A 27,823-nucleotide genomic window follows, 5' to 3' on the forward strand; every position below is an offset into this window, starting at 1 on the left:
AAAACACATCATCTGAACCAATCTCAGCCCGAACAAACTGATTGATCAAAGATCCACTGACAGCTTGCCCTAATGTCGACTGTCGGACAACACGCTCAACTACTTTGACCACCTTGACTGTACCCTCAGAAGGAATCATCAAACCTCCTTTGTTTTTTAATGTGAGCAAGTTGTAGCTTTGATCATGTGATGCCGGCACAGCATCTGTTACCAAACTAGCACGGCACACATCACAGGACAGCTTTCTCTGAATCCCATCTAAGGGCTACCTCCCACTGCTTCCTGAGGTGGATTTCTTTGGGAAACTTTCAAAGTTTGAGAAATGTTAACAGCTAACAACAATCTACATAGTTCATGACTAAATACGTTTAGCCAAAGCGTTGTTTGGAGGCTCACTTGAGCACATAAATGCATAGCTTTTCTAGCTTAGCCTGGCGTAGCTAAAGTTAAGATTATAAAACGGGATTTTCTAATGGCCAAATATAACCAAAACAATTATTCAGCTCTACCTATGAAATGTAATTCCTGTGATCTGGTTTGGAGTGTACAGCGGTTTGTACAATCCAGTGCCGGATTAACCAATAGGCACATGTAGCATATGCTACGGGCCCCGCAATTTCGGGGGTCCCCAAATGGTGGACCCAATATTTAATGAAAAAGTGTAGCATTGAAAAACTGGTCTTTAAAAATATTATCTTTACGTTTTTAAACTGTAAATTTCTTACACAACAAAACTTTAGGGGCCCAACACATAAAATTCACATAAATATTATAAGATTCTTATTATAATCGAGAGTAAAATAATTATTTAGTCCGGTTTGAACTGTTCAGAATCTAAACTTCAGATGATGCAGACCAAAAGGGCCCCCAAATTTGAAATGTGCTACGGGCCCCCAAAGCTCTTAATCCGGCCCTGGTACAATCCCAAGCACTACATGCGTAAGGCATCTTTATCCATTACTTCACTCCACAGCAGTGCCACTCGCAATATGGCGGCGATGTTGACGTACGATGCTGCTGGTCATGGGGCGTCTAGTAATTCTATGTCTATGGTCTTTTGCTATATGTCTATGGTCTTGTGGGCGTCGCTTTTTAATGACGTCATTTCTGTCTTGTTGGAAGGTAATTTCTTCAGGAAAAGAAAGTTCGCTCGACAAGACTGGTGAGGCTGGTAGCTTGTCTGTCCTTACAGCTACTCCGACTGTCAGCTAAGGTAATATGATAATTATTTTTGGTTGTATCGTTATTAAAATGTGACTTACAAGACATTTGTTCTTTTTGATGATATTATTGGTTCGACGCTCTTAATATTTCCGTGTTACAGTTACAGCGCTCTGTATGTATGTTGACAGCTTGGGAAAAAAAAAGTCTCTGGTTAAAAAATGTGACCAACTGTAGTGCTGACTGTAGCGGGGAGCTCACGACACCTGCCATGGTGGTCCGGAGGTGTGCGGGTACGTATGGGCGGCGGCGGTGGTGGACGCCTTTAGCCTTGTGGGGACCCCAAACTTGACCCCCCCCCCCTCCATGTTATAGCGTGTAGACACGGGGTGTAAATGACGTTGCTGCTATTTCGATCAGTTATCGTCGAGGGTGACCGTTTGAGGGTTCGCGCGGAGGTATCTTACTTTGCCAATTTTGTTTGTTTGTTTGTTCCTAGTTGGTCGTCGGTGTTGCCGCTGTGATCCACTGATATGTCACAAGGCTGGGGGGGCGGGGCCTCTTGAGGATGTGCTGGAATGATGTAAGCCTTCTTTTTTTGCGAGACCCTCTTTGTCCTGCCGTGCCCTTCTTTTTTTAGTTGATATCGCAGTTTTTTCATTGGTTTGTATCAACTTGTATCGATTCCTATGACGAAACCATCCTAGCAACACTTCCTTTATACGTATATGTATACTTCGTTTTAATGTTAGTCCGTCCAAAAGTATCACATTATTTAATTTCATTTTAATTAAATTTCTAGTACTGTACATCTTTCATACAGGATTGATTTAAATTTGTACCCCATTTTCCAGCTGACTGGTTACATCGTACATACCGATTGTATATTTTGTAAATGAAAGTGGGTGTTTAATTGTTGTAGGCACTGTGATGCTGCCTGTTCAGAGTGTCCTCTCACTTTTTTGATAGTCGAATGAAGTCTGTTGTCGTTGGGGTATGGATGACCAACTCCTGCTTGTGGGTCGTCAATAGACTTGAAAAGGTAAAACTGGGTCGTGAGACAGTAAAGGTAGAGAAACACTGACATAGGTGACTTTTATCTTGGCTCTTGGCAAAGTAATTGTGCATGTGAGCTAATAAAGAACAATGCCACAGAGGTGGAGACTTGGGCAATTTAATCAGTTTAAAGTACAGAAAATGAAGATGGAATGGAATATTCAAAGGAAATGTTATTATGCTTCCAGACATCAGAATAACAGAATAAAACAAAGTGGGCAGAAGTAAAGAATGAATATGTGTGATGTCATTTGTTTAACTGGATTCGCTTTATCTAGTTTTAAAAATGCATAACGATCCAATCACATTTTAGATTATACAGCATTTATACAGAAAGAAAATTCTAAAGGTTGTAAAACACTAGGGGTCGCTGTTGCCCCCTTAATCCCAACTGATAGATGCTCAGGACACGGTAAAAACACTCAGAGGTATTTTAATACTTTTTCTTCTTGAACCAGTGCACTCAAGCACCACAGCCACAGTAATACACAGGCAATTCTATATACACAATACTCTCCTCCACACCTCCCAGCAAGTGTTGTTGTTGTCGTCGTTGTAAAGTTGTAAGAGAAATCAGGCCGTATTTAATCTGATGTCATTTTTGATTGGATGTGCAATAGCTGGCAGTGCTGCCTCGCAGATTTTGGTTTTGGGTTCCACCGCCACTTTTTGTTCTTCATGTGTCTCTGTGGGTTTTTTCTCCTACATTTCTAGACAAATGCTTATTTGGTTACCTAATGATGCTAAACTGCTAGAACAGACTCCAGTCCCCTGTTCCTATGGACTAAACTGAGCAGGTTTGAGGATTTTATGCAGCAGTATTGATTTTGAGTGAACAAATGCAAATAAATATTTTAATTCACAAATATTGCAAATAAAGATTTTTTTTAAAGGATTTGATATTGGGTGGTCACTACTTAGAATTTTTCTAATATTGCCATTAAATGGCTGTGTCAAGTGGGTTGTAGCACTATGGCAGTCGCTGCTTTTCTCTGAAACATTGCAGTTGATTTTTGAAAATATCATTTTTATATTTTTTTGTCTGATGCAAATGAAAAAGTGTATTTTTACTTTAACCTTTCATTGAATATGTGTTTGTTTTCCAGATGTCCTCTGATGAAGACTTCAATATGGAAACCACAGACCTCTTGTCACTACTTTTTGAAGATGGACACATAGAAGACGATGTCTTTGCTGATGGAGCCAGACTTATGCAGGAATGGGGTCTTTCAGAACAAGATGTATGTTTCTACATGAAAACTCCTTGTTAAACCCTAGAAGGAACCAATCTTTAGTTAAAGACAGTTTTAGTATCAGGCAGGCAGTTAATCAGAGAACAGAACTGTGTTTGGTTGCACTATTGGCATCTTACCTGCAACCAATAGAGGTTTGAAATAAATAGTTGGGGGAATAATAATAATAATGGAGTGGTACTTCCACTTTCTCCATTTTCCATTTCATATCCGAGCCCCTGTTCAAGATACCTGAGTCCAAGCTCTTGTCTGCTCCTATGCTATCTGCCATCTGCAGTGTAGGATGCATCTGCAATGTAGAGGAGATCCCCTGGAATCTTGCCAGTCACCCTCGATGGCTGTTTTCTTTGATACCTTGGATTAATGATGTCTGGGGTCCTGCTTATAGAAACAGGTCAAACGGATGCCTTGCAGCTGTTCAGCTGCATTACCGCTTTCAAGAGCTCATCAATTTCCAATGTGACTTCCTTTTTTGAAGTATGGAAATTGTTGGGCATGTCCCCTATCATAACTCTGCCCATTGCTGTTTCTGTCCTGGGTAACCGGTCATCTTATCCATCCATTTTCTAAACTCGGGTTATCCATTGGGTGCAACACAGAAACCCAACTTGGACTGGGTGCACATCTGCACTCTCTCTACCTTGGCCATATTCCTTTGGGTACTCTGGTTTCTCTTCCAATAATAAAGTAATTAGTGGTTCTGAATTGGGCCAGTTGCAAATGAGCCGTGCAATAGACTGGTCCTTCTTTAAGGGTTAGTTCATTCCTGATGCCTAAATGTCTCCAGGATGATCTATCCATTTATTATTATATAGCAGTGTTCACCGTGTGCAGGTGCAGAACCCTGTGACAAGTTCTTGGGTAAAATGCAAGTGTAGATCTTACAAATCACTAAATGTACACATAAAGACACCGAATTGTTTACACAGAAAACAAAGTAGAACCTATTTAATATAAATGGAAACCAACCATATCTGTCTATAAATTAACTGCTGAACTATGGGCAGTTGACAAAGTTCTGGTCCTCTGCAACCCTGAAGTGGATTAAGGTTTGACTTTGTTATATTATTACTTAAGTAGAGGATATTAAAATAAGATGTTGCATACAGTCTTTGGTCTGCCTTCAGAAATCTAGGATCAACTCTTTTGTTCTTAAAAGCAAAACGTGCTGGTTTTAGAATATTTGTTTTGTTTCATTTCTTTGTAACAGATGATAAATGATAATGAAACTGAAGAGTTTCTGAACTCCATTTTGGGCCCGTTTGAAGAGGATATGAAACCAGTGCACTCTTGGTCACCAATGGGTAGTGACAGTGGGATATCAGAGGACAACAATAACTGCCATAGCCCATCAAGCAGTGACATCACCCTGTCTCCTAACGTGAAATTCCCTGATCAGGCTGACAGCCCTGAATTTCAGACTGCCTATGTATATGATATAATACAGAGTGACCATAACTACTCCCTCCAGGAGGGGGCGGAAGATAATGACTGCATACTGCACAGTGTGAGAACTGAGGAGCCCGAGATAGATGTCTCCATTGACTTGGGTGAGTAAACTAAGCTTTTGCTTTTTCTGATTAACATTCTGTTGTTTTACTACCTTTTATTAAGTTAAATGTAGGTAGATAAATCTGAAAATAAAACTCAATCATTTGTACTAACCATTTGAAAAATGATGATGTTTACAGTAACATTTTTTCATAATATTTTTTGCCTTGACTGTCTTTAGACAAATGTTATTAATCCCAGGAGGAAATTTAAATACATACAGCAGCAGCGGCATAAAAAGCACACCTACAGACTCACAGGACAAACAATAGAATCAATTGATCAACAGATAAATAAACAAACAAAACAAATAAATGAATATTGTGCAGAAATTGCAAAATTAATTTAAAGAGTATAAGCATTTAGTTTGGGATTTTGGAAGGAAGCACTGAAATGCCTTATAGAGGGTAGAAAAAGACCCCCATGGGCACTTCTTAGCACACTGAGGTGGAATGATCCTGTGGGTGAAAGTGCGAATACTAAATGGTATATTTGTGTTGACACAACTGATTCAGCATGCATTTATTCCATATTAAATTTGGTTGATATTGTGAAGATATTAATATGTTAAAGTTTAGCTATGTGACAATCAATTTTGTTTTGTTTTCAGAAGACTGGAATCCAGAAGATATAGCTGAAGATGAGTTTGCTGATAACCCAGTCACTCTTTCTATAGAAGACGTTGCACATTCTGGTGGGTCATATCAGGTAAGTGTTCAAAATAAACAGAATTAAAGTCAATAAGCAAAAGAGGGGACTATATGATCAACCTGCAATTATGTAGAAGAGACAACATATTCCTCTTTACTGACTTTTGCTAGCCATGTCATAAAATCTGCAGCTCATATTGTACTTGTATAATGCTATTAGAGTCTGTGAGAGCACACATTTTGTGTTTCTTTAATTGTATATTTTTATTTTTGTCAAAGAAAAAAGCAATAATGGAGGCAACCGGGGAAAGAAACTTCAAAAAATATAAATGAATCTGGCAGCTTCAGGTGCAAGGCAGGCTACAATCCTAGACAGGTCACCCACCGGTCTATCACATGGCCATAAGATACACACACACACACACACACACACACTTACGAAGGGCCAACTGACCTAACAGGCAGATGTTTGGCGTTAGCTAAAAATTCAAATCTGATCCAATAGCTACAATAATTGTTAGCAGTATTTGAAAATACACAACACACTTACCGGTATTGGGATGTTTTTTTTTTTTTTGGGTTTTTTTTAATGTATACTCCATGTAATGTATTTACGTTTTACTATGAAAACATTTTGTAGATCTTTAGAGCAGATTTTATTTTTGTCATTCCAGTAAAAGCACTCCACAGCTCCTAGTGTATCAGTCTGAATTAATTTCTGTCGTTGGGACCCAAGATCCTTAAAGTTCCACCCATATTTGTGTCTTGTTCTTTAAGAAAAATTTATATTAAGTGAGTTTCTTTTTTTTTCCTTTCAGTTTAAGGAGCTGATTTTGACAGAGGAGGAAAAGAGAATTTTGGCAAAGGAGGGTGCAGTATTACCAAGTCATATGCCGCTCACAAAGGTTTGCATTCCTCAAGGAAACAATTGCATCCTAATTTTGTAATTAGAAATGAAATTGCTATAAAGTTTACATCATAAAAAAGTCTGATTCACTCTTGCCGTGATTTACTTTTTAACTAGGTTGAAGAGCGCCTGTTGAAAAGAGTAAGACGAAAGATTCGCAACAAGCAGTCTGCACAGGAAAGTCGTAAAAAGAAGAAACAGTATGTTGATGGCCTTGAGAGCAGGTAGGATGAACAGCTTATTCAGATGGACAGCATTAAATGTGATAGGTGCCTCACCTAAAGTGCTAGGCCATAAATCACAAGGTTGCTGGATGAATTCCTGCTTCTGCCTAACTTTGTGGCTTTGCAGGTCATGTGACCTGCCTATTCTCCAGCGGTAATGTTCACTGAATTTGTAAAGTGTTTTGGACAAAGACACCTGTTAAATATGCAGTATACTGATATGAGGAGAAAGAATTAAACATCTGTGTATACTGGCTTACTGGTTGTCATTTTTGATATTGGCCATTCAAATATCAGTTCTTATATGCTATTTGCTTTTAAAATTGAGAGCACAGTAGTAGTGCATCTCCCTGCACACAGAGTAATATCAAGGGGAGCTGAACATATTACATTGCTGTGCCTATTTTCCAGGAAATAAAACTTAAAATATGTTAACATCCTACATACCGGAAGCTAGTTTTCAGTCCCGTAGATGCACAAATAAAAAGAGTTCTCCTAAAACAATATTAAATGAAGGACATATCAGTCTTTATATACTTCAGTTTTGGGTGGATATTGTATTATTAATTATGGTATTATTATGTTTTGTTTTAGAGTAACTGCTTGCACAATTCAAAACCAGGAACTACAGAAGAAAGTCCAACAGCTACAGAAACAAAATATGTAAGTACCCAGAGTTTGTGTTTCTTATTTACTGTATATGCATGCAGCTAAAACTACTTTGAAATGGTTAGGGAGCAGAAACCTCTGGAAATCTGAAGTACTTTTTTAGGCAAATAAATGAAGAAATGTGAAAAACAAGATTTCTGCTTAATTTTAATGTCCATTTTAATTCCTTCCCAGGACACTGATTGAACAGCTCCGCAAACTTCAGGCACTGGTGAAGCAGACCACCATGAAAACGACAACTGCCAGCACTTGTATAATGGTGAGCCCTTATGTCAGGTCTCTGCCACATCTGATTTCCTTTTCTGCAAAACAGAACACATTTCTCATGTTCTGCTACTCTTTTTGTTTAGGTATTCCTGCTGTCATTTTGCCTGATTGTTTTTCCAAGTGTGAACCCCTTTGGTACAACCAACATTCAGAAGGGACTCTATACGACTTCAGGAGGTAAGGAGAGGCTTACATCACATTTTCTGACTCAACTTTTACTATTTGACACATCATGGAATCCCACTTCCTATCCTTAATAATAGGGATACATTTTATTTATACTCTATAGCGCCTTTCGGGGTGCTCAATGTATTAATTTCATTAGTATATCTTAATCAGTCCACACTATTAACCTGGAGTACATACTACATGATAGGACCTTATGAATTATAGCCGTTCTTATGTTCCCACTGTGACATGGGTGGTAGGCCCTAATTGCCACTAAAGTAATCTTTCCCTTCTGAAGGCTTTGCTTTATATGTCATTTTGACGCTGATCTTGCCTATATGATACCATCTGCATGTTTCTAAAAGGTTATCATCATACTTTAATCCTGATGTGAACATAACTCTTGTTTTTTTTTCTTCTAAAGATGTTTTCCTTCACTCCACAGTGGTTTCAAGGAATCTCCGTTCTATAAATACTGCTGAAACCTTGAATCAGTATGAGCAACCAAAGGTCAGCAAGTACACGTCTGATGAGAATGTAAATGTGTTGCTCGAGGCTGAGATTGACAAACCGGTGATAACTGGTGGACAGAATCTCACACCTGAGATCCACAAAGTTGAGAAAGCAGAGTCTGAATCGGCAGTGAATAGCAACTCTTCCTCTGATTTCCCTTCACAAGCAAAATCTGCAGTGATACCAGAAGTGGATCCAAACAGCCAATACAGTTCTGGAGAAAAAGGAGTGAACTATAAAGTGAATTCTCCTGCAGTTACTAAAGATGACTGGACAGACCACAAACCCACAACTGTGATAATACAGCAACACCATTCGGATGAGATGTAGCCAGAGACCTCTGCATGTCACACTTGCTTATAGCTGAAATAACGTGTTGTTCTGTAAATATGTGGCCAGTTTCGATATGGCTGTGTACCATATGCTGCAGGCAGTGGGACACTAGACTGTTGCAGGCAATGGGCGGTAAACCACCATGTTTTCTACGTTTCCTTTATTGGTTCACTCAGTGTCATGAGTATGCCACTTAAGGTAAATAATGGAAACAACTGCAGTTTGCACTACTGATTTGTAAGTCTCTTGAGAGAACTGTCAGCCAAATGTATGTTTTCTACTGTAGAGGATACAATGCTATATTATTTTTCCATTTAGGTTAGCAGATGTCTCAAGTCTGATGAATTTATTTTTGTTGAATGTCTTCATATGTGTATATCTACATTTTGTCAGACTTGCTTAAACCATGTCATGGTTGCAGGGCGACAGTCTATGTCAGTATCACAGGGCACAAGGCAGGAAACCGCACCAGTCTATCGGAGGGCACCCACACTCTCACTCGCCTGCATTGCATGTCGTTAGGAATGTGCGAGTAAAACCCACACAGACAAGAACTGGATATGGGATTTGGGCCCAGGATGCAGGATTCATGATGCACCATTGTGCACCCAGTATTTCTTTGGCAGTCATTTATATATTTCTGCCCATCTGTCTGTCCAAGCATCATGCCAAAAGCACTGCGCCTATTTCTATAAAGAAGTTTGCAGTTATTTCCAGTACTGTATAGCCAAACTTTCAGGCTAAAAAAACTTAACATTGTTTACATAGTACTAGGGTGTTGTACCGTGTTAACCATTATGGATGTAGCGAGAAGTCAAGCAAAATGACACCTTTTACTGGCTAACTGAAAAGATTACGATATGCAAGCGGATGAGGCAACTTGGGCCCCATCTTGCCTGACGAAGGGACCCGAGTTGCCTCATTAGCTTGCATATTGTTATCTTTTTAGTTAGCCAATAAAAGGTGTCATTTTGCTTGACTTCTCATTATATTGTCTACATATAATTATATAGAAAAAAGTAGAAATTGACACAACTTCACTAAAAGTTGGCCATTTTTGCTGGGCCTTTTATACCTTTTAACCTCACCATGATTTTTTTTACTTCAGAAGAATTTGAAATCATTCTTTAGCAAAGCAATGCCATCATTGGGTATTTAGGTTGACAAGTTTTTTTTTACTGGGAATATTAAAAAAATATGTTGAAAAAGAATGAGATTTTTATATTTGCCCCACAACAACTCTTTTGTTTACTGCATCAAAAATTTTTTTGTTCAACATATAATGAGCAAAAAAAAGATGGAACGGATTTTTGATAAATAGATACTTTATTGTGAATTTCCCCTTGGGATTAATAAAGTATCTATCTATCTATCTATCTATCTATCTATCTATCTATCTATCTATCTATCTATCTATCTATCTATCTATCTATCAAAAATCCATTCCATCTTTTTTGCTCATTATATGTTGAACAAAAAAATTTCCCATTCAGTTTTTGTCTATGCCGGGCAAATAATAAGGGAGCAAATTACCAATTTGTGACAAGATCTGTACTTGAGCTGGAGTAACAAAAGGTGTTTTGAGGGGGCAGACATTTGGTGGGGATCTGGCAGGAGTGCCACTCAGTGAGGAGGAGGAGGGTTTGTCCGCAGCTGGATCCTCCACTGTACGTTATGACTGTTGTGTATTATGCGCTTTAACAGTCAGTCATTTTGTAACTCGCTTAGTCCTGAACAGAGTTGCAGGGGTCTGCTAAATTCAGTTCACACAGAATGCATTATTATTAGTGAACTAGTACAAGTTGCTCTTTGCTGGAAAATTATTTTTATTTCTCTAAATCTTACACTTTTCACAGTCTTGATCTGAGCTTGTGAGTTCTAGATATAAAATTACTAAACGATACTAAAAAAAAAAACATGATGTCTTCCTGCTGCGGTGAGGAGGCCCATAGTGTCGGGTCTGCTTTTTGTTTATTTAACGTATTCAGCGTACATTGTATCACTCTTTCAGGAGAAGGTGGTTAGAACAGCTAGTGCATAAAAAAAGGCAATCCATAAGTTAAGGATACCTAAAAGTAGATCTTTATATTATTTGCAGACTAATTTTTAATAGGTATACATTAATACAAAGTATATTATTAGTATGATACATCTTGCTAGTGGGCTGGGAGGGTTTGATCTGAGGCAGCACTTTAGAGGATGGCATTGAAGAACAACATCCCACAAAGTCTTACATCGAACATTCCATAAATGTGTAGGTGATGCTAACCATATGAAACACTGAATGCCCGACATTGTTGCCTATGTAATTTGTATTTGTATAATTTAAAATGAGCTACGGTTTTGGGGAAAGGCAGGTGCCGTGTTCCGGAGTCTTTGTACAGGTGGCATTGTTAGTCCATGTGGTTTGTAAATATTCAGACTTGCTTGTTTATATTGTCAGTTGTAATGTGTATTTATGTAAAACAACTTATTAAAGACGTTCATCCCGGTGACTGTACCTGTGCTTTGTCTAATTTTATAGGTGGTTGTATTTATTTACTTTTTTGGGTGGGGATTACTGTAAGGTTGACTATTATGTTAATTTTATTCATTGTATTTTATGGAAAAAACTATAAAGATGGTAAATCATTTGTAAAATATGGGTGTCACTATGAGTCAAACGTTTGGTCGCATCTAGAAATTTTTGTTGTTTTTTTGATAGAAACTGAATACTTTTTTTATCAGGATACCATTAAATTGATGTAAAAAATATAGCCATGACATTACTAGTGCCACCATTACTGTTTGCAATGTGTTATTCACCTGACTGCAAAGCCCCACCTTCAGCAGCCATTTTCCAGTGTTCAGATGGTCAACTGCTTTAGCTTATCCTGAATTAGTCCTGTATGGACACTGATTGGTTATTAGAGAAACCCTTGTACTTGCATTGGCAGCACTGAAACCTTTCGTTCCATTCATGTAGACTGACCAACTCTTTCTACTTTCTGCATCCCATTCGTTCCTATCCTCTCAGTTGAGAAGACCGGGCCACTGCTGGTGTGTAACCACACCATACGAAGACTGAAGTGCTTCACCGCGGGGTTAATGGCTTCCAGCACAGCAATCATAATGGAGTTAAGCTTGGCTGAGATATTCCTAACCTGTCAGCCAGTTCACTGAGAAGAGACAACAGGTAGTCAATAGAAACAAAAAAAGACCAGCATTGGCCATCTTGAAAGACAACTAAAATACACTCTATACAACATTTATATATTTTAAAGTGTAATATATTTGTCATGTCAACACACGTTAAAGTAATGGTTCAGTGATATGACTTTCGCGTCATGTTTGCTGCATTTCGCGCAGTGATCAGGGGAGTCATCATTTCCTAGTTTCTCCCAATTAGGGAGATGCGTACGTACATTTCTGGCCTCTTTTTGTGTGTACAGTATGCCAGATTTATAAACGAGGCCCCTGCTGTCAAAGGCCCACCGCCGCTCATTCACTCACTGGTATGGCTGTGAGTGACACCCACTCTCATTCACCTCCCGACTCTACTTAATTCTGCCATGAAATCAGCCTCACCCTTTAAGGCACAGGTGTCGAACTCCGGTCCTCAAGGGCCGCAGTGGCTGCATGTTTTCATTCTAACCATCTTCTTCATTAGTGAGCCGTTCTTACTGCTGATTAACTTCTTTTGCTTTAGTTTTAATTAACTTCACTCAGGCCCCTTGATTGTCTCCATCCATCCATCCATTTTCCAACCCAATGAATCCGAACACAGGGTCACGGGGGTCTGCTGGAGCCAATCCCAGCCAACACAGGGCACAAGGCAGGAACCAATCCCGGGCAGGGTGCCAACCCACCGCAGGACACACACAAACACACCCACACACCAAGCACACACTAGGGCCAATTTAGAATTGCCAATCCACCTAACCAGCATGTCTTTGGACTGTGGGAGGAAACCCACACCGACACGGGGAGAACGTGCAAACTCCACGCAGGGAGGACCTGGGGAGCGAACCCCAGGTCTCCTAACTGCGAGGCAGCAGCGCTACCCACTGCGCCACCGTGCCGCCCTTGATTGTCTCTTTTTCCTTAATTATTAGCCAAACAATAATGAGACATCAAACAAGCCACCATATGACAGAAAAAACAGAAAAATCAACAGATTTGGAAATGTCTGCTGTGGCAGAATGAGAGCAGCAACAAGCCATGGAATTAAATAACGGGCTTAATTAACAGCAAGAATCTGCTTCTCATTAAAAGACTGGTTGGAGTGAAGTTGGTTGGAGTTTGAAATCCCAGTTTAGCTGGTCATCTGTTGGCTCGTTTCACGTCTCATTTCTGTTTGGCTGCCATTTAATGAAGAAACAAATCAATTCAGAGGACTGACTCCTTAAAAACAGGGCTGTTGAAATGAAGGGAAAAGGAGTTAATTAGCAGTGAAAACTACTCACTGATTAGGAAAAGGGTTAGATTGAAAACCTGTAGCCACTGCGGCCCCCCAGGCCTGGAGTTCGACACCCCTGCTTTAAGGTCGCACATATCATATTCTATGTGCCATCTGTTAACTTTCTCGTATACGAAGTATAGGGAAAATATTGGAATCGTCCGAAGATTCAATGTCAAAATTTTGACGAATCTCAACGTTTTAGACTTCCCTAACTTTCTTGTATATGAAGTAAAGGGAAAATATTGGAATCCTCCAAAAATTCCAGATGAATCTCAATGTTTTAGACCTCACTGAGTCCGAAAATGCCATTTATGGAATTGTGTCTGTGTGTTTGTATGTAAACACGATAAACTGAGTACGCCTTCACTTAGGTCAACCAAATTTTGCATACAAGTATTGGGTACAAAACGTAGATTTCTATCAACTTTTGGGCAATTTCAGTTAACCGGTAGTGGTACTTTACCTTTTATTCATACAGCAGCTGAGTCCAATTTATTCAACTTTACTTTTATTATAATTGTTCAATATATTATTCGATTTGCTGTTGATGGTTCTTTAATGTACATATAATCATCATGTAAATATAATCATTGTCTTGCGGTTTACTCCTCAAATATCCATCCCCATATCTGAGTATACGAGACAGTCTAAGGGAGGCCACTCCTTTTGGAACCTTCAAAATAGCATCAGAATGTACGGAAGCGTTTTTGAGCCACAGAGAAAAAAAAAGTTAGAGACACAGTGAGAAGGTCTATTTTGTGATTAAAGTGGAAATTTCGGCTTTAGTCTCAATATTTCCTCTTTAATCCCGTATTTTGTCATTAGTAGAACGTCGTAAACGTCATTTTAAAACAAACCCACATGTTGAATCGCTACGGCAGCAATTGCCACACAGAATACGTTAAATTTATGATATTCCAGCTCTCTACATATTTAGAATCCTTAGATTTACACGATATCACTTTCGTGATGAAATGCATTAAAGTATGTATATTACATTTTACAGATAAATCGTTAACTTGATTTAAACTGTTAATAATTACACGTGTGGGGGCGGCACGGTGGCGGAGCGGTAGCGCTGCTGCCTCGCAGTTGGAAGTCACGTCCCTGGAGTTTGCATGTTTTCCTGGTGTCTTTCCACACTGTGCTCCGGTTTCCTTCAAACGGCATGCAGGTTGGTGATTTAGCGATGCTAAAATGACGCTAGTGTATGTGTGTGCTTGTATTCGCCTTGCTCTGAGCTGATACCTCGTCCAAGGATTGTTTCTCCCTTGCGCCCGAAGCTTGCTGTAATGGGTGCTTCCCCGGACTGATAGATGTTATCATTAAACATTTTCAGAGATATTGTGGCAAGGTGTCCTGGGAACTTAATGGATGTTTCGGGCAATTCACAACACAGCGGAGCCGGACGTTGTTTTCTCACCGTGATGATATCTCGTACTGCCACCTGGCGGAATCTTCCATAATTACGTAAAGTATTTCCCACCCGCCTGGGCTCGCTGAGATGCTTCGTTTTCAGAACCTGCTTCTTCAGAAGGCACGCTGATCGCCAGTTGTCCAGCCGCACGGCCCAGTTAATCCACCGCCTGGTCATTACTAACTGATCTGCGCTGAAAAAAAGATGTGGATTTTTTGCTCCTCTGTATTGTGCCTGTTGTACCTGTATATGCCCAGTGACTTAACCTTAAATTCTTTAAGGAAAGGAAGACTCCTGAGGCTTCGCACGTTAGTCCATGTTTTACTAATAAAAAGTACTGACTGAGGCGCAAGAGTGTAATGTTGATCATACGTGCACTTAAAACTTACAGCGCACAAATGAAAATAAATTGGAATCTATTGTGGGCGCCAGTCCATCTTACGCACACCAGCACCAGCTGAACACACAGGGCGTGCATACTTAAGTGTCGGGCACAGCGCACCCCACTGGCTGTAAATATCAATGCGCTCTAGCACATCAAAGTCGCTGTGCCGTAATTGGAGAGGCCACCTTATAACTCTGCAGCCTTGAGCCGCCACTCTGGAACTTCAATGTGCATCGATTGAGTGTAGCTGTAGACCTCCAGAGCTCCGCACTTTTACGCTTGGATTTCGATTAGGGATGCTGGTGTGTGATCGGACTCAAATAATGGCAGGTATTGTCAAGTAGGTTAGTTCCACCTACGTGGAATTCCAGGGTCGAGGCTCCGGGCTGCAGAGATACCGGATTCGCTGGGGCCGGTCGGGGTGGGTCAGTTTAGTCGATCCCACCCTCTTTCTCACATTTTCTCCCTCTTAGAATTCAGCACGCCACTTCCCGGAACAGGTCTTTTTTTTAGCTTTTACACCACAGTTTGCTTACGCTTTGCTACAGCTGTTGTTCGCTCGCCAGGTTTGCAGGTGGTTTCAAATACCCTTTTTCTTTAATCAGATTTATTACAAAAGCAGAATGCGAGCTTAGCCCTGTGCTCAGCCGATCTCGCAGCGCTCCTTCTCTATTACTCACCGGTCGATCGCTATGTGTGGACGACTTCGGGCACTCATCGAGCCGGCGGTGTTCTCGGCTGAAATCGCCAGTACCCTTTATGACACGGGGCTTCTCATGGTGGTAAAGGGCCGCTACAATGCCAGTTGCAACTCCTCCTTTATCAACACCTCAGTCAACGGAGACGACCTACAGCAAAAAGCGATTTCCAACTTCTATATGATCTATGACATTATATTCGGTCTTAGTCCCACCTTGACAGCTTTCTACCTGGCCAGACTTGGGGACAAGGGGTATAGGAAGTTGCCCATTTGTTGCCCTCTTCTGGGGTATGTGATCTCCAGAGCCATGCTGCTCCTGGTGGTGCTACTTGGCTGGCCACTCCAAGTCATGTTCGGAGCTGTTGCCCTTCAGGGATTGTCAGGAGGATTTTCTTCTTACTGGGCAGGGGTCATGGCCATAGCCTCGGACCAGAGTAGCGAGAGGCAGAGGTCTGTCCAGCTGGTGCGTGTTGAGGTAGTATATGGAGTGGCTGGCTTCATTGGCAGTATGGCCTCAGGGTATGTCTTTAGCATAGACGCATCTTCAGAACACCAAGGGATCATCCTGGCTGCCCTCAGTGTTTGCTTGTTCTCTCTGAGTTTAATCTACAGTCTGCTCATTTTGAAAATTCCAAGTAGTGAATTTACTCCTGAGGCAAATATTCAACCAGGAATCAGTTCAGTCAATTGTGACATTAAGGACTTTGGTAGCCCGAAGAATGAGAACCCCTTAGAGAGTTCAGGACAGTCGAATGATGGCGACAGAGAGCTTTATCAAACATCAGCTACAAGTGCAGTGGGCAGCACTGGGGGTCCTGGATCTTTTAACATGACAAACATCGTACTTCTGTTCATCGCAGCAGTCCTGTATGACATAGCGAATGGACAGTCTAAGAACATCCTCATTTCTTTTGTGGTTAAGAAGCCTCTCAACTGGGATGCAAAGCAGGTTGGATATGGCAATGCGGCGGACTTTGTGATCTACCTCACAAGCTTTCTAGGAGTCTGGGGTTTCTCCAGATGTCTACGGGATATCAGTATGATTATGATTGGCGTTTTTTCATTAAGCTCTGGGCTTGTGGTCATGACTTTCGTGAAGAAGACCTACATGTTCTTCATCGGTAAGCCATTTATTCTGTAATGCGCACTTTTAGGTGAACAGTTGAAATCTATGTGCAGTTTGGAAGGGTGGTAAAGTGGCACAGTGATTAGCGCTGGAGACCGGGGCTTTATCCCGCTCTCAGCCTGTGGGGAGTTTTCATGTTCTCCATGTGTTTGTTTTAGCTTTTCCGGGGGCTTTTTCTTCCTTTTGTACTCTGCAACTCTAAATTGAAGGTGGATTGTGTGGGTTTAAAAAATGAATGGATGGATGGAGGGTCGCAGGTTAACACAGTGTTTAGCTCTGGGGCTTTTTTTTTTTTTGGATAGTGGTCTTTACTGAGTGCAGACTCGGGGTGCTATAACAAGATGACAGGTTTTACAAAATACATGAATGGGCACACATTAAATTACAGGTAAAATTCCGTTACAACGAACTCACAGGGACCTGAAAAATATTTCATTCTAACGAAAATGTTGTTGTAATGAGATTCTGAATCTGTTACTGTAGTGCTTTTTTTTAACTTGTATCCAGGCGTTTGCAATCATTTCAATAGCTTCTTTCGCGTTAATTTTAATCTCCTCCTGCCTACAAGTTATGCTGGCGAGAATTTTTTCTCAGCATTTCCTTGCGATAATACACTTTCAGGGTGCGAATGATGCCCAAAACCAATGGTGAAGCGCTGCCGTGCAATTGGGTGGGAGGAATTCAACGCGAACATTATCTAAATGTGGAAGCATGTTGTGGGCTGCACAGTTATCAATAAGGAGCCGAATCGTTATTTCTTCTTCATATCGTGAGGTTTCTGAACTCTTTTGAGACTCTTACCCCCCGCCCTTCTTTGCCTTTCTCTCTGTCTGGCCTTCCCTGCTCCTGACGCGCACTCCTTTGAAGAGGAGGATATGTTTGCATCCTTTTAATTGTGAGATGGAACTGTCATCACCGTCTTGTCAAGGAGCACGTTTACATTTTTGAATAAGAGACGTGTTTTTTGCAGTGTTTGAATAATGTTCCTGTCTCTACAATCTTCTGTGTTTCTGTGCAAATCTGTGACCCAAGCATGATACTGTTCACTTTGGCGGAGAGACGCAGCATATCTGCTATTGCTATTGCCCCGTACAGATGCGGAGATCGCACTTCGGGACGCTCTTCGGCTTGCTGTCCAGTTGTGGGAGGTCCCAAGAGAGTTTACAAACCTCACATTTACCTTGAATGAGTGCCGCATTAATAGGAATGTTTCTTGAACGAGAATCACTGAACCACATAAAAACGGCTTTTTCGACGTCTTCAAATGCAGCAGTTCACATACGTTTGCAACCCGAGATTTTTCTACTTTCTTTGCTTTGTCTTTCAAGAAAGTTGACAGCGTCGATAGCGAAATTCCGAATTCACTGGTAACGTCGTTTTTCTTTTTGCCGCAATCGAGAGCTGCAAAAAGTTAGTTTTTTTTCTAATATGAACTGTTAGCGTTTTTTCGTGTCTGCCGTTTCTATAGGACGGTGACAATGAGTTAAATTCCAGTGGATGTTCTTCAAATGTTGACGAGCAATAAGCAAAAGGCATCACTGAAAACCGCAAGAAACAAAAAGGGCAAAACTAAATAAATAAAAAAATCAGTACGAGGAAAGTTCGAAGAAAGAAAAAATATGACAGCGTTTCTGTTTGGGGATCATTGGGCACAACTGCGCTGCGGCCACAGAACTAACTGCTCTGTGGAGGATTCATTCAGGCATTTCAAGGTCTTTTGTGCACTTCGTTGTAATTAAAGTATCTGCTGAATGTACTTCGTAGTAACGAGATTTCTATAGACTCGTGTCATATGGGGAAACTGTCGGGACCATAAAAATACTTCGTTGTAATGAAAATTTTGTTGTAAAGATAATCGTTGTAACGGAATTTTACCTGTATATTATTATTTCTCTCTTGTTAAATTAACCCTAGCCTGAATGAATCTATTAATTTTTTACATTTAAAATTTCTCATTTAAAGATTTACCAATGTTGTTTCTTGTCCTAGAGTGTGTATATAAACACAGGGAACTCCAGTCTCTGTATCACATCTTGCCTGAAGAAGGAGCCTGAGGTGCCTCGAAAGCTTGCATATTGTAATCTTTTTAGTTAGCCAATAAAAGGTGTCATTTTGCTTGGCTTTTCTCTACAGTCATAATGGCTAACACGGTACAACACCCTAGTACTACAAACTGATTAACATAAACAGATCCTAATAATATCTATTAACATTATCATTGAGATATGGCAACTTCACAGTGGAGGGGAGGAAAACAAAAGCTCCAGTTAGGAGCATCCATGGAGAAAATAAACCACCAGGGAGGGGTCCACAATGCAAAGTCATGGATGCAAGTTCAGCTCTTTGCCAGATCATTGTCTTCATGGACTTCACATGTTCTCCACATGTGCATCTGACTTTCCTCTCACATCTAAAAAAAGGTGCAGGTCAGGCTAATTGCCCGTCCTGAATTGGCTCAATGAGTGTGGGTGAGTGTGCCCAGCGGTAGACTGGCATCCTGTTCACAGTTGGCTGCATAATTGACTTAGAAGTCAGGGAAGTTTAAGTTATAATGTGTCCTATTTAAAATTATTGAAATGTTTCGTTTAGGTATATGGGCAACACGCTGGCACAGTGGTAGCATTACTGCCTTATAGCAAGAAGACTGGGGTTCAAGTCCTGTGGCAGTTGGGTGCTCTGGTTTCTTGTCACAGTCCAGAGACATGCAGGTCAGGAGGACTGGCGATGCTGATTGGCCCCTGTGTGTATGAGAGATGGGCTGGCGCCCCATCCAGGGATGGATGGTTGGATTTAAATAAACAGATTTGCAAAAAGCTTATAGCTATTAACATTGCAGGTGACAAAAAAATCCAGGAGCTAACCTTTAGTCCTACACAGAATTCTCAGTTAATGTTCATTGTAAAAAACAAAAAAATTGTAAAGTTTTATTTTCAGGATGTGAATTAGGAGGTTTAATGGCTGACATGGCTGTCTTACCACTTCAAAGCGCCAGGCCCAGCCGCTGTCTCTGTGGAGTTTGTATGTTTCCCTCATATCCGTGTGAGTTTTTCTCCAAGTACCACCGTTTTTTCTTCCTTTTTCATGGTGTTTACGTTCCCCTCAATGGTGTCTGTCTGTGTTGGCATGTGTAGGGCATGTCCTGGTCGCCGCCTTGCCATGACTGTGACCTGGCTTAAGCAGATCTGAAGGTTGATGGATATAAACACTGCTAGAGACTATTAGACAATTACTGAGCAAGATGCAGAGGACAGGAAGAGATGGAAAAAGATGACCTGCTGTGGCAACCCCTAACGGGAGCAGCCAAAAGAAGAAGAACAATAAGAAAGATTTGAAAAAGCCTTTAAAGTGGTCAATAGGACCCTTGACGCATTTAGTGGTGTTATGGGTAATAAAAGAACTCATCAGAAATTCATAATTTGATAATCGCAACTTTGAAATGTTTACTGTGTATGAGGAACGGGCAGTTTCCATTTAGCTGTTCTAATGAATGGTAAGTGTGAAGCGTTGTGTGTCATGACCGGAACGGCAGAATCTCCATGCTGTTATCTTCAAGGCTCAGAGCTGACCCACTCAAAGTTGTGTATGGCCATATCGACAGCCTGGGGAGGTGGTTTTGTTTCTTTTTTTATTTCCGTGAATCAGGCAGCCACAGGCACAAGGCTGGAACCAGCATGCACTATAGGCGTGATTTAAATGTTACGTAAAAAAATAAAAATAAGATGTATTGTAGGCTACCTACCAGGATACGGACAGATCAAGAAAAGTGGAACTTATCCTGTAATATTGTATGCAGCATCTTTTATCATCTATTCCTGCTCATTTACAGAATCTGTTTAGGATATAAATAAAAGGTTCTTTCTGGAGCCTTCATATGGATGCTTCTTTTGGGTACTAAAAGTGGTTCTTCTATGGCATCGCTCTGAAGAACCACTTTGGCACTTTATTTTTAAGAGACTATACGGCACTTGTGGCCAACTACAACCTAAGAACAGGTAGGTTTAGCCAACCGACACCTCCTCCTGTCTCAGTATGAGTGAAGGGTTGGTTATGGCCTAATTCAAAATGGCATGCGTGAGCTTCATCGCCAGGCAGCTCTGATTCATAACCAGATCTTCATGTGGTAAAACAAACCTTTAGTCAGAGTAACCAGTAGCTCAGTAAATAAAGGATTGTTTTTGATAGTCATTGCTGCTAGTGAAAGCTAAATTCAGGTGCCACCTTTGATGAATCAGTGTGTTTTTTTAGACGTGGTCATAAAGACAATCGCCATGTTGAAACGTAAGAGTCACGCAAGCAGAAGGCGAAAGAGGGTATGTCATATACATTAATGAAATCATGAAAAGGGAAATGGAAATAAACATTTAAATTGGCTGACAGGATCATTATTGTCACATTACATGGTATGGTGAAATTCTGCGTTCCATGTGCTAAACAACATACAACAAGCACATCACCAATCTCTGGTGACTTATTACTACCTTACCTTAAAACGTCTGACCTCCTTATCTGAAATAACTATCTTACCTCAAAGTTAGAATTATAACTGGGAAGACCCATCAGCCACATGCTGGCTAATATATATATTATTTTATCTATATATTTACTAAGATTTAGAATTTTATAATATTGTATGGTATATCAGTATACCTATAGTATATACCAGGGGTCAGCAACCTTTCAGCGGGGTCGTGCGGACCTTATATTACAATGTTATTCCGTGTGCCGACATAATTCTATTTTGTTATACTGTATATAGTATCAAAATTGGTCCGGTTATAATGGGCTTCAAAAGTATATAGTTTAGAAGCCCATTATATTTTAAAATGCATAGGATCATATGTGAAAAGAATGTTTTGTCAAATTATTTTATAACTACAGGGTGGCACGGTGGCGCAGTGGTAGTGCTGCTGCCTCGCAGTAAGGAGACCTGGGTTTGCTTCCCAGGTCCTCACTGTGTGGAGTTTGCATGTTCTCCCCGTGTCTGCGTGGGTTTCCTCCCACAGTCCAAAGACATGCAGGTTAGGTGCATTGGCGATCCTAAATTGTCCCTAGTGTGTGCTTGGTGTGTGTGTGGGTGTGTGTGTGTGCGTGCGCCCTATGGTGGGCTGGCGCCCTGCCCGGGGTTTGTTTCCTGCCTTGTGCCCTGTGTTGGCTGGGATTGGCTCCAGCAGACCCCCGTGACCTTGTAGTTAGGATATGGCAGGTTGGATGATGGATGAATGGATTTTATAACTACATTCGGTGGCTTTATTTTTGGTTCCAATTATTTGACTAAAATGAGCAGTTTGTTTCTTAAAACCAGAAACAGCCCTTTTTTATAGCTTCACTTTTCTCATCAGAGTTTTTAAACGTGGACTGATGATTAGTTTATAATGTCTTTGTACACTTGACGTACGACACACAACACTTTCACAGTATCACGCACATACAGCACTATCCTTTTAGTGTACAGTACAAATCCATATTCATTCGTCAAAGAGACTTGAAAAGGGCTAACATCAAGTTTTGGTCTTTTATGAGTCATTTTAGAGCAGTAAATTACTTAATAATAACAAGAGGTTTGTTTTAAAGTACCACGGCCTGCACTGAGCACATTGTTTCCATTTACATGTGAGTCGCATATGCAAAACGAAGGTGAGGGCGCGAACACATGCGCTGTAATTAAAATATATTTTTTTACTATATTTCAATTCAATCAGAGTGCCATTGAAAATCGTTCCAAGCATGGCACGAGTGCCGTAGGTTGCCGACCCCTGGTATATACTTAAACCAGTAAACCCGCGATTCTGGAAAGAATCGCAAATCCAAGAATGGCAATCACTTTCTGTTCCCTCCGATATTTGGAGAGAAGTAAAGTCATGGAGGGTGGGTGCGTCCTGGGAGAGTTTTCATTTAATTCAATAAATATATTTGTACTAAAGCAGTTTCTTTTTGGAGCCGTGACGTGTTTCAGAAGCACGTTGTAGGCGCCTGCGTTCATTGTTTATATCCATGCGGTCTTGTTTTTGTTTTTCTATAGCTGTGTCGTTAGCCAGAAGTCGTTTGCTGACCATGGCGGCGGATCCAGGCATGGAGGGCTACATTACTAAACGAAGGTGGTACATGCGGTGGTGTGGGCGGCTGTACAACCTGGCATGCACGCTTTACCTCAGGTTTAGTTTACAGGTTGTAGCCATACGGGCTCGTTTTTGTATTTCTAATCATTGAGCTCTTTCTTTTTGGAGCTGTGACTCCTTTGCCTCTGCTGTTTTAGAAGCACGTTGTGGGCGCCTTCGTTCATTGTGTTTATCCATACAGGCTCGTTTTTGTATTTCCGTTAGTTGAGCTCTTTCTTTTTGGAGCCATGACTTCTTTGCTTCTGGTGTCCCTGAAGCGCATTGTAGGAGTCTTTGTTTATTGCTCTTATCCATGCGGTCTCGTTTTTGTTTTTCTGTGGCTGTGTCGTTAGGTAGAATTCAGCTTACTTTTAATACTGAATTACCGTTATGTGATTCAAATACGCCACACTGACTGCTGGCACAGTGGATCAGAGCAAGTTTAGTTTACAGGTTGTGTTGTTTGGGCGCCACCTACTGACTCTGGGAAGCTGCTGGGTTTGACTCTGGGGTGCTGAGGCTCTGTGCGCATGCGCCTCGGTGCGTCCTGCGTCCGTACTTAAATATCCTTTTTCAAACAGACTCCCTTGCTCTACCTGTGTAAATTGTCAAGTGCTTGCTGAGTTTTGTTTCTCAGAAAAAGAAAACTCCATCTATTCATCTTCCTTACCGGCTTATTCAGGGCAGATGGAGCCGATCTCAACAATCATTGGCCACAAGACAGGAACAGCACCTGGAGAGGCTGCTGGCCCATCGCAGAAAAACAAAACATATAGTAGTACATTGTATTTTAAAAAATGGGTATGTCTTATTGATAATATTATATTTTATGTTAAGTGTTTTCTAAAAGTATACATCTATTTTCACCAAGTGTTATGAAGTGAGTTCATTTCTGTTATGTTACTCTGGTCTTTTTTATTCCAATTTTGATAATGGCTTTTGGATCAAAAATGTAGTTAAAATATTTTCATCTTTTCCTGACACTGTTTTGTTTTCCATGGGCACCACTATTTTGTAGCATGGTTGCCACAATAGGAAGGACTCTGGTGACTCTTCCTATGAAGTCAGTAGATGGATTGGGAGAGCATTTTCATGAGGTCGCTGGAAAGGGGTGTGTGGCACTCCCAATATCTGTGCAGAAGGACGAAGGTCCAAGTCTTTAGAGTCCTGGTGCTTTCTGTTTCACTATATGATTGTGAAACATGGACGCTATCCAGTGACTTGAGACGAAGACTGGACTCCTTCAGTGCTGTGTCTCTTCGGAGAATCCTTGGGTACCACTGGTTTGACTTTGTGTTGCTCATGGTGTCCCGAATGAGGCACATTACCTGCATTGTGAGGGAGCGTCAGTTACGGCACTACGGCCATGTGGCGCTTTTCCCCGAGGATGATCCAGCTCACAGGATCTTCATTGTTGAGGACCCGAGTGGCTGGACCAGGTCAAGGGGACACCCATGTAACACCTGGCAGCGGCAGATAGATGGTCATTTCAGGAGGGTGGGACTGGATCGTGTGTCTTGCTGGGGGGTAGCCAACCAGGATTCTGAGCTGTTTCGTTGTGTGGTGGGTGCAGCAACCCACTGTACCAGTGCATGCTCCCCAACCTGACTGACTGTTGCCACAATGCTGTTGGGGAAATGGACCAGAAGTGTGTGGCACCTGATGATACTGCTGTGATCGTACACAAGTTAGTGCTGGACACTTGCTGGCCATCTTTGATTGTGGATAATATTCTTGAGACTTTGCTTGTGATTTTCTTTTTTTTAAGTGTTTCCTGGAAAAAAGAACTTTAGCCATGACTTTTAACTTGTTTTTGGTTTTTACAGCAGTTTATTTTGATATTCCTGTACCAAACTTTGCATGAATCTTTGATTACATCTCATCTCCAGGTCCTGTCTTTTATTAAATCTGCCTTCTTCCTTTTACAGAAGAACAATGAACACAGGTCTCACCAACTATGGAAAAGCTTAGTATGTCACATCTTTCACGTTTTCGGCAATTTGAGAAAATTATGTTGCTCCTATAATTAACAATCTCTACATTTCATTTTTCCTGAGCTTCACTTACATAATATTGTTTTTTTTACAAATCGCCAACACCTGCCATTTAAGTCACACAGTTGCAGCATTTAAATCATGTGATCATAATCCAACATTTTCATTGGTAGGCAGTCTTTCCTCATTGGTCAGTAGAGTTGCTAGGTTTTTGTCTTGCAGTATATAAAATACTGTATACATACTAACTTCTTCTATCATGCTATGAGCGGAATGAAGACATATTTGGCCATCACCACTACCTTAGAACATCAGGAAAGACTTAGTAACTAACTCCAAAAATTAAAAAAACTCAATTTAGAAAAAAATGGCAGTTACTAGGTTTTTCCATTGTATGTGAGTGGTATTTAAAAGCAAATCACGCAGTAGCTCACACTTTCATTACCGCAGTAGCACATTTTGAATGGCTACATCTGTTTCGAAATGAAATTGCACGGGGACAGGCAAGTGATTAGATCTGAGCCCCCTATTATTTCCCACAGAAATGTATTTAGATCATTTTGAATTATTTATCGATCAGGCTATTAACATGAGCTGCTTTTGAAGATTACCTTTGAGAGCGACGGATGTCATGATATTCTGTGAATGAGTGAGCAAATTTCCTTAAGGCTGCTGGTGGCCAGCAACACAGTTTACGTTAGTGGTGTCTCATCCTCTAACCAAACTGAAATTGAGGCCAAGGAAGTCTGGCTGCAGTCCACAATTCCTCATAGCCAAGACGTGGTGTTACACCATCTCTACCTAGGGCAGAGGGAATTACACTCACTGAGCAAATTGTGAAAAATACCTGTACACCTACTTATCCATTCAATTATCTAAATTAGCTAATCATGTGGCAGCAGCACAAGGCATAATATCATGCAGGAGCTTCAGTTAATGTTCACTTCAAACACCAGAATGGGGAAAAAATGTGATCTCTGTGATTACAACCGTGGCATGATTGTTGGTGCCAGAGAAGCTGGTTTGGGTATTTCTGTAACTGATGATCTCCTGGGAGTTTTATACAAACAGCCCCTGCAGTTTACACAGAATGGTGTAAACAAAAAAATATCCTGTGAGTGGCAGTTCTGGTGATGGAAACACCTTGTTGATTAGGTCCATGAAGAATGGCCAGACTGGGTCGAGCTGACAGAAAGGCTACAGTAGCTCACATAACTGTACAACTGTGGTGGGCAGAAAAGCATCTCAGAATGCACAACACAGAAAACCCTGAGACGGATGGGCTACAACAGCAGAAGAGCAAAGACCAGAAAGCTGAGGCTGCAGTGGGCACAGATTCTCCAAAACTGGACAGTTAAAGATTAGACAAATGTAGCCTGGGATGATGAATCTTGATTTCTGCTGAAGCACACAGATGTTAGGGTCAGAATTTGGAGACAACAGCATGAATTCATACAACCACCCTGCCTTTTATCAAACGTCCAGATTGGTGGTGGTGTTTGAATGGTGTGAGAAATAATTTTGTTGATACACTTTGGGCCCATTAACACTAATCAATCAAAACTTAAATGCCTCAGCCTATTTGAGTATTGTTGCTGGCCATGTGCATCCCTTCATGGCCACAATTTACCCATCTTCTAATGGCTGCTTCCAACATGATACTTGCAATATGTTACAAAGCAAAATCATGTCAGACTAGTGTCATGAACATGACAATCAGTTCAGTGTTCTTCAGTGGCCTTCCCTTTCACTGGATATGAATACACTAGAACACCTTTGAGATGTGGTATAACAGTGAGATTCCCAGCATGAATGTGCAGCTCACAGATCTGAAGAAACTGAGTGGTTCAATCATATCAGCATGGACCAGAATCTCAAAGGAATATTGCGGAATCCATGCCACCCTCCAAGAACTGAGGGTGTTTTGATAGCACAAAGAGGCTCTACCCAGTATTAGTACAGTGTTCCTAAGAATTTGTTCAGTGAGTGTGCGTTTCATCTTCACAGGTGAGACGAAGTAAGACTGAAAGTCTACAATTTTGTTTTGTACCAGTAGGTGGCAGCACACACATGGTATGTAAACCTTTACCACTCAATAGACAGTTCTCTTTAGTGATAAAGGAGTGAAAAGTCAAGCAAAATGACACCTTTTATTAGCTAACTAAAAAGATTACAATTTGCAAACTTTCGAGGCAACTCAGGTCCCTTCTTCAGGCAAAGATGTAATATAGAAACTGGAGTTCCCTGTGTTTATATACACACTAGGACAAGAAACAACATTGGTAAATGTATAACTAGCTTTGTGGTCCTGTAGCCTGAAGTGGCTGTTCCTTACCTCAGAAGTAACCCTAACATTGCATGTAAACGTTTTCTCAAAACAGAGGCTCGGTGACACCATAATCAGGAGGAGACCCAATTGCTTAAAAGAAGAGGCACAATAATTGAGAACAGATGGGGAAGACATGGGATGTAAAGGAGGGTGGCTTTGTGGTGGCAGAAGGCGTGAAAGTGTTGAAATCACCCCATTAGACAAGCAAAGGTAAAGAGATTTTTTTAGCAGAACCTAGTGGGATGCGAGTTTTCCATCTCGCTTTTGCGTTCATTACTTTGAGTCCTTCTCTTTTATGTGTATTTAAACACATAACGAATGCAGTTGTCGTTATTTGGGATGCTCGATGATGCGCTCGTTTTTATCACCTGTACATAATGTCATTTGGGCACACTCACTGACCCGGGGGAACTATGCAGTTCACCGATCAAATCTGCAAAGGTTAGGGAGCAAGATTGGAGTAAAAGGAAAAAGACACAAGAAAACTGGGAGAAGGAGGTCCTTCCATTGTCTCAGTTCCTCGGTTCCATCGATTTAAACACCCTTACTCATCCACGCGGAACTCGGGCGCCAAATTCTTGACA

General features: G+C 40.9%; 2 protein-coding genes across 4 annotated transcripts in view; both read left to right on the plus strand.

The window, feature by feature from the left end:
- Positions 1 to 1,081: 1,081 nt before the first annotated feature.
- On the plus strand, positions 1,082 to 11,247 carry creb3l3l (cAMP responsive element binding protein 3-like 3 like). 3 transcript variants are annotated; one of them, XM_028804957.2, is made up of 10 exons: positions 1,082 to 1,213; positions 3,324 to 3,458; positions 4,681 to 5,020; positions 5,632 to 5,729; positions 6,490 to 6,576; positions 6,696 to 6,802; positions 7,397 to 7,465; positions 7,646 to 7,730; positions 7,822 to 7,915; positions 8,331 to 11,247. In XM_028804957.2, the coding sequence occupies exons 2-10, from the start codon at positions 3,324 to 3,326 to the stop codon at positions 8,747 to 8,749; spliced, it is 1,434 nt and encodes a 477-aa protein (XP_028660790.2). In that variant the 5' UTR covers positions 1,082 to 1,213; the 3' UTR covers positions 8,750 to 11,247. The 3 variants fall into 3 exon arrangements, with proteins under 3 accessions (XP_028660790.2, XP_028660792.2, XP_028660791.2); XM_028804959.2 differs by having other exon boundaries at positions 8,352 to 11,247; XM_028804958.2 differs by having other exon boundaries at positions 5,635 to 5,729.
- A 4,114-nt stretch (positions 11,248 to 15,361) lies between these two features.
- The window catches only part of LOC114654413 (thymic stromal cotransporter homolog), a 60,932-nt gene continuing 48,470 nt past the window's right edge, over positions 15,362 to 27,823 (plus strand). The window contains exon 1 of the mRNA XM_028804960.2: positions 15,362 to 16,816. Coding sequence (XP_028660793.1) covers positions 15,688 to 16,816 — 1,129 coding nt within the window. The 5' untranslated portion in view covers positions 15,362 to 15,687. The remainder of the gene's footprint in view (positions 16,817 to 27,823) is intronic.

The sequence above is a fragment of the Erpetoichthys calabaricus genome, chromosome 7 (assembly GCF_900747795.2).
Source record: "Erpetoichthys calabaricus chromosome 7, fErpCal1.3, whole genome shotgun sequence".
Classification (NCBI taxonomy): domain Eukaryota; kingdom Metazoa; phylum Chordata; class Cladistia; order Polypteriformes; family Polypteridae; genus Erpetoichthys; species Erpetoichthys calabaricus.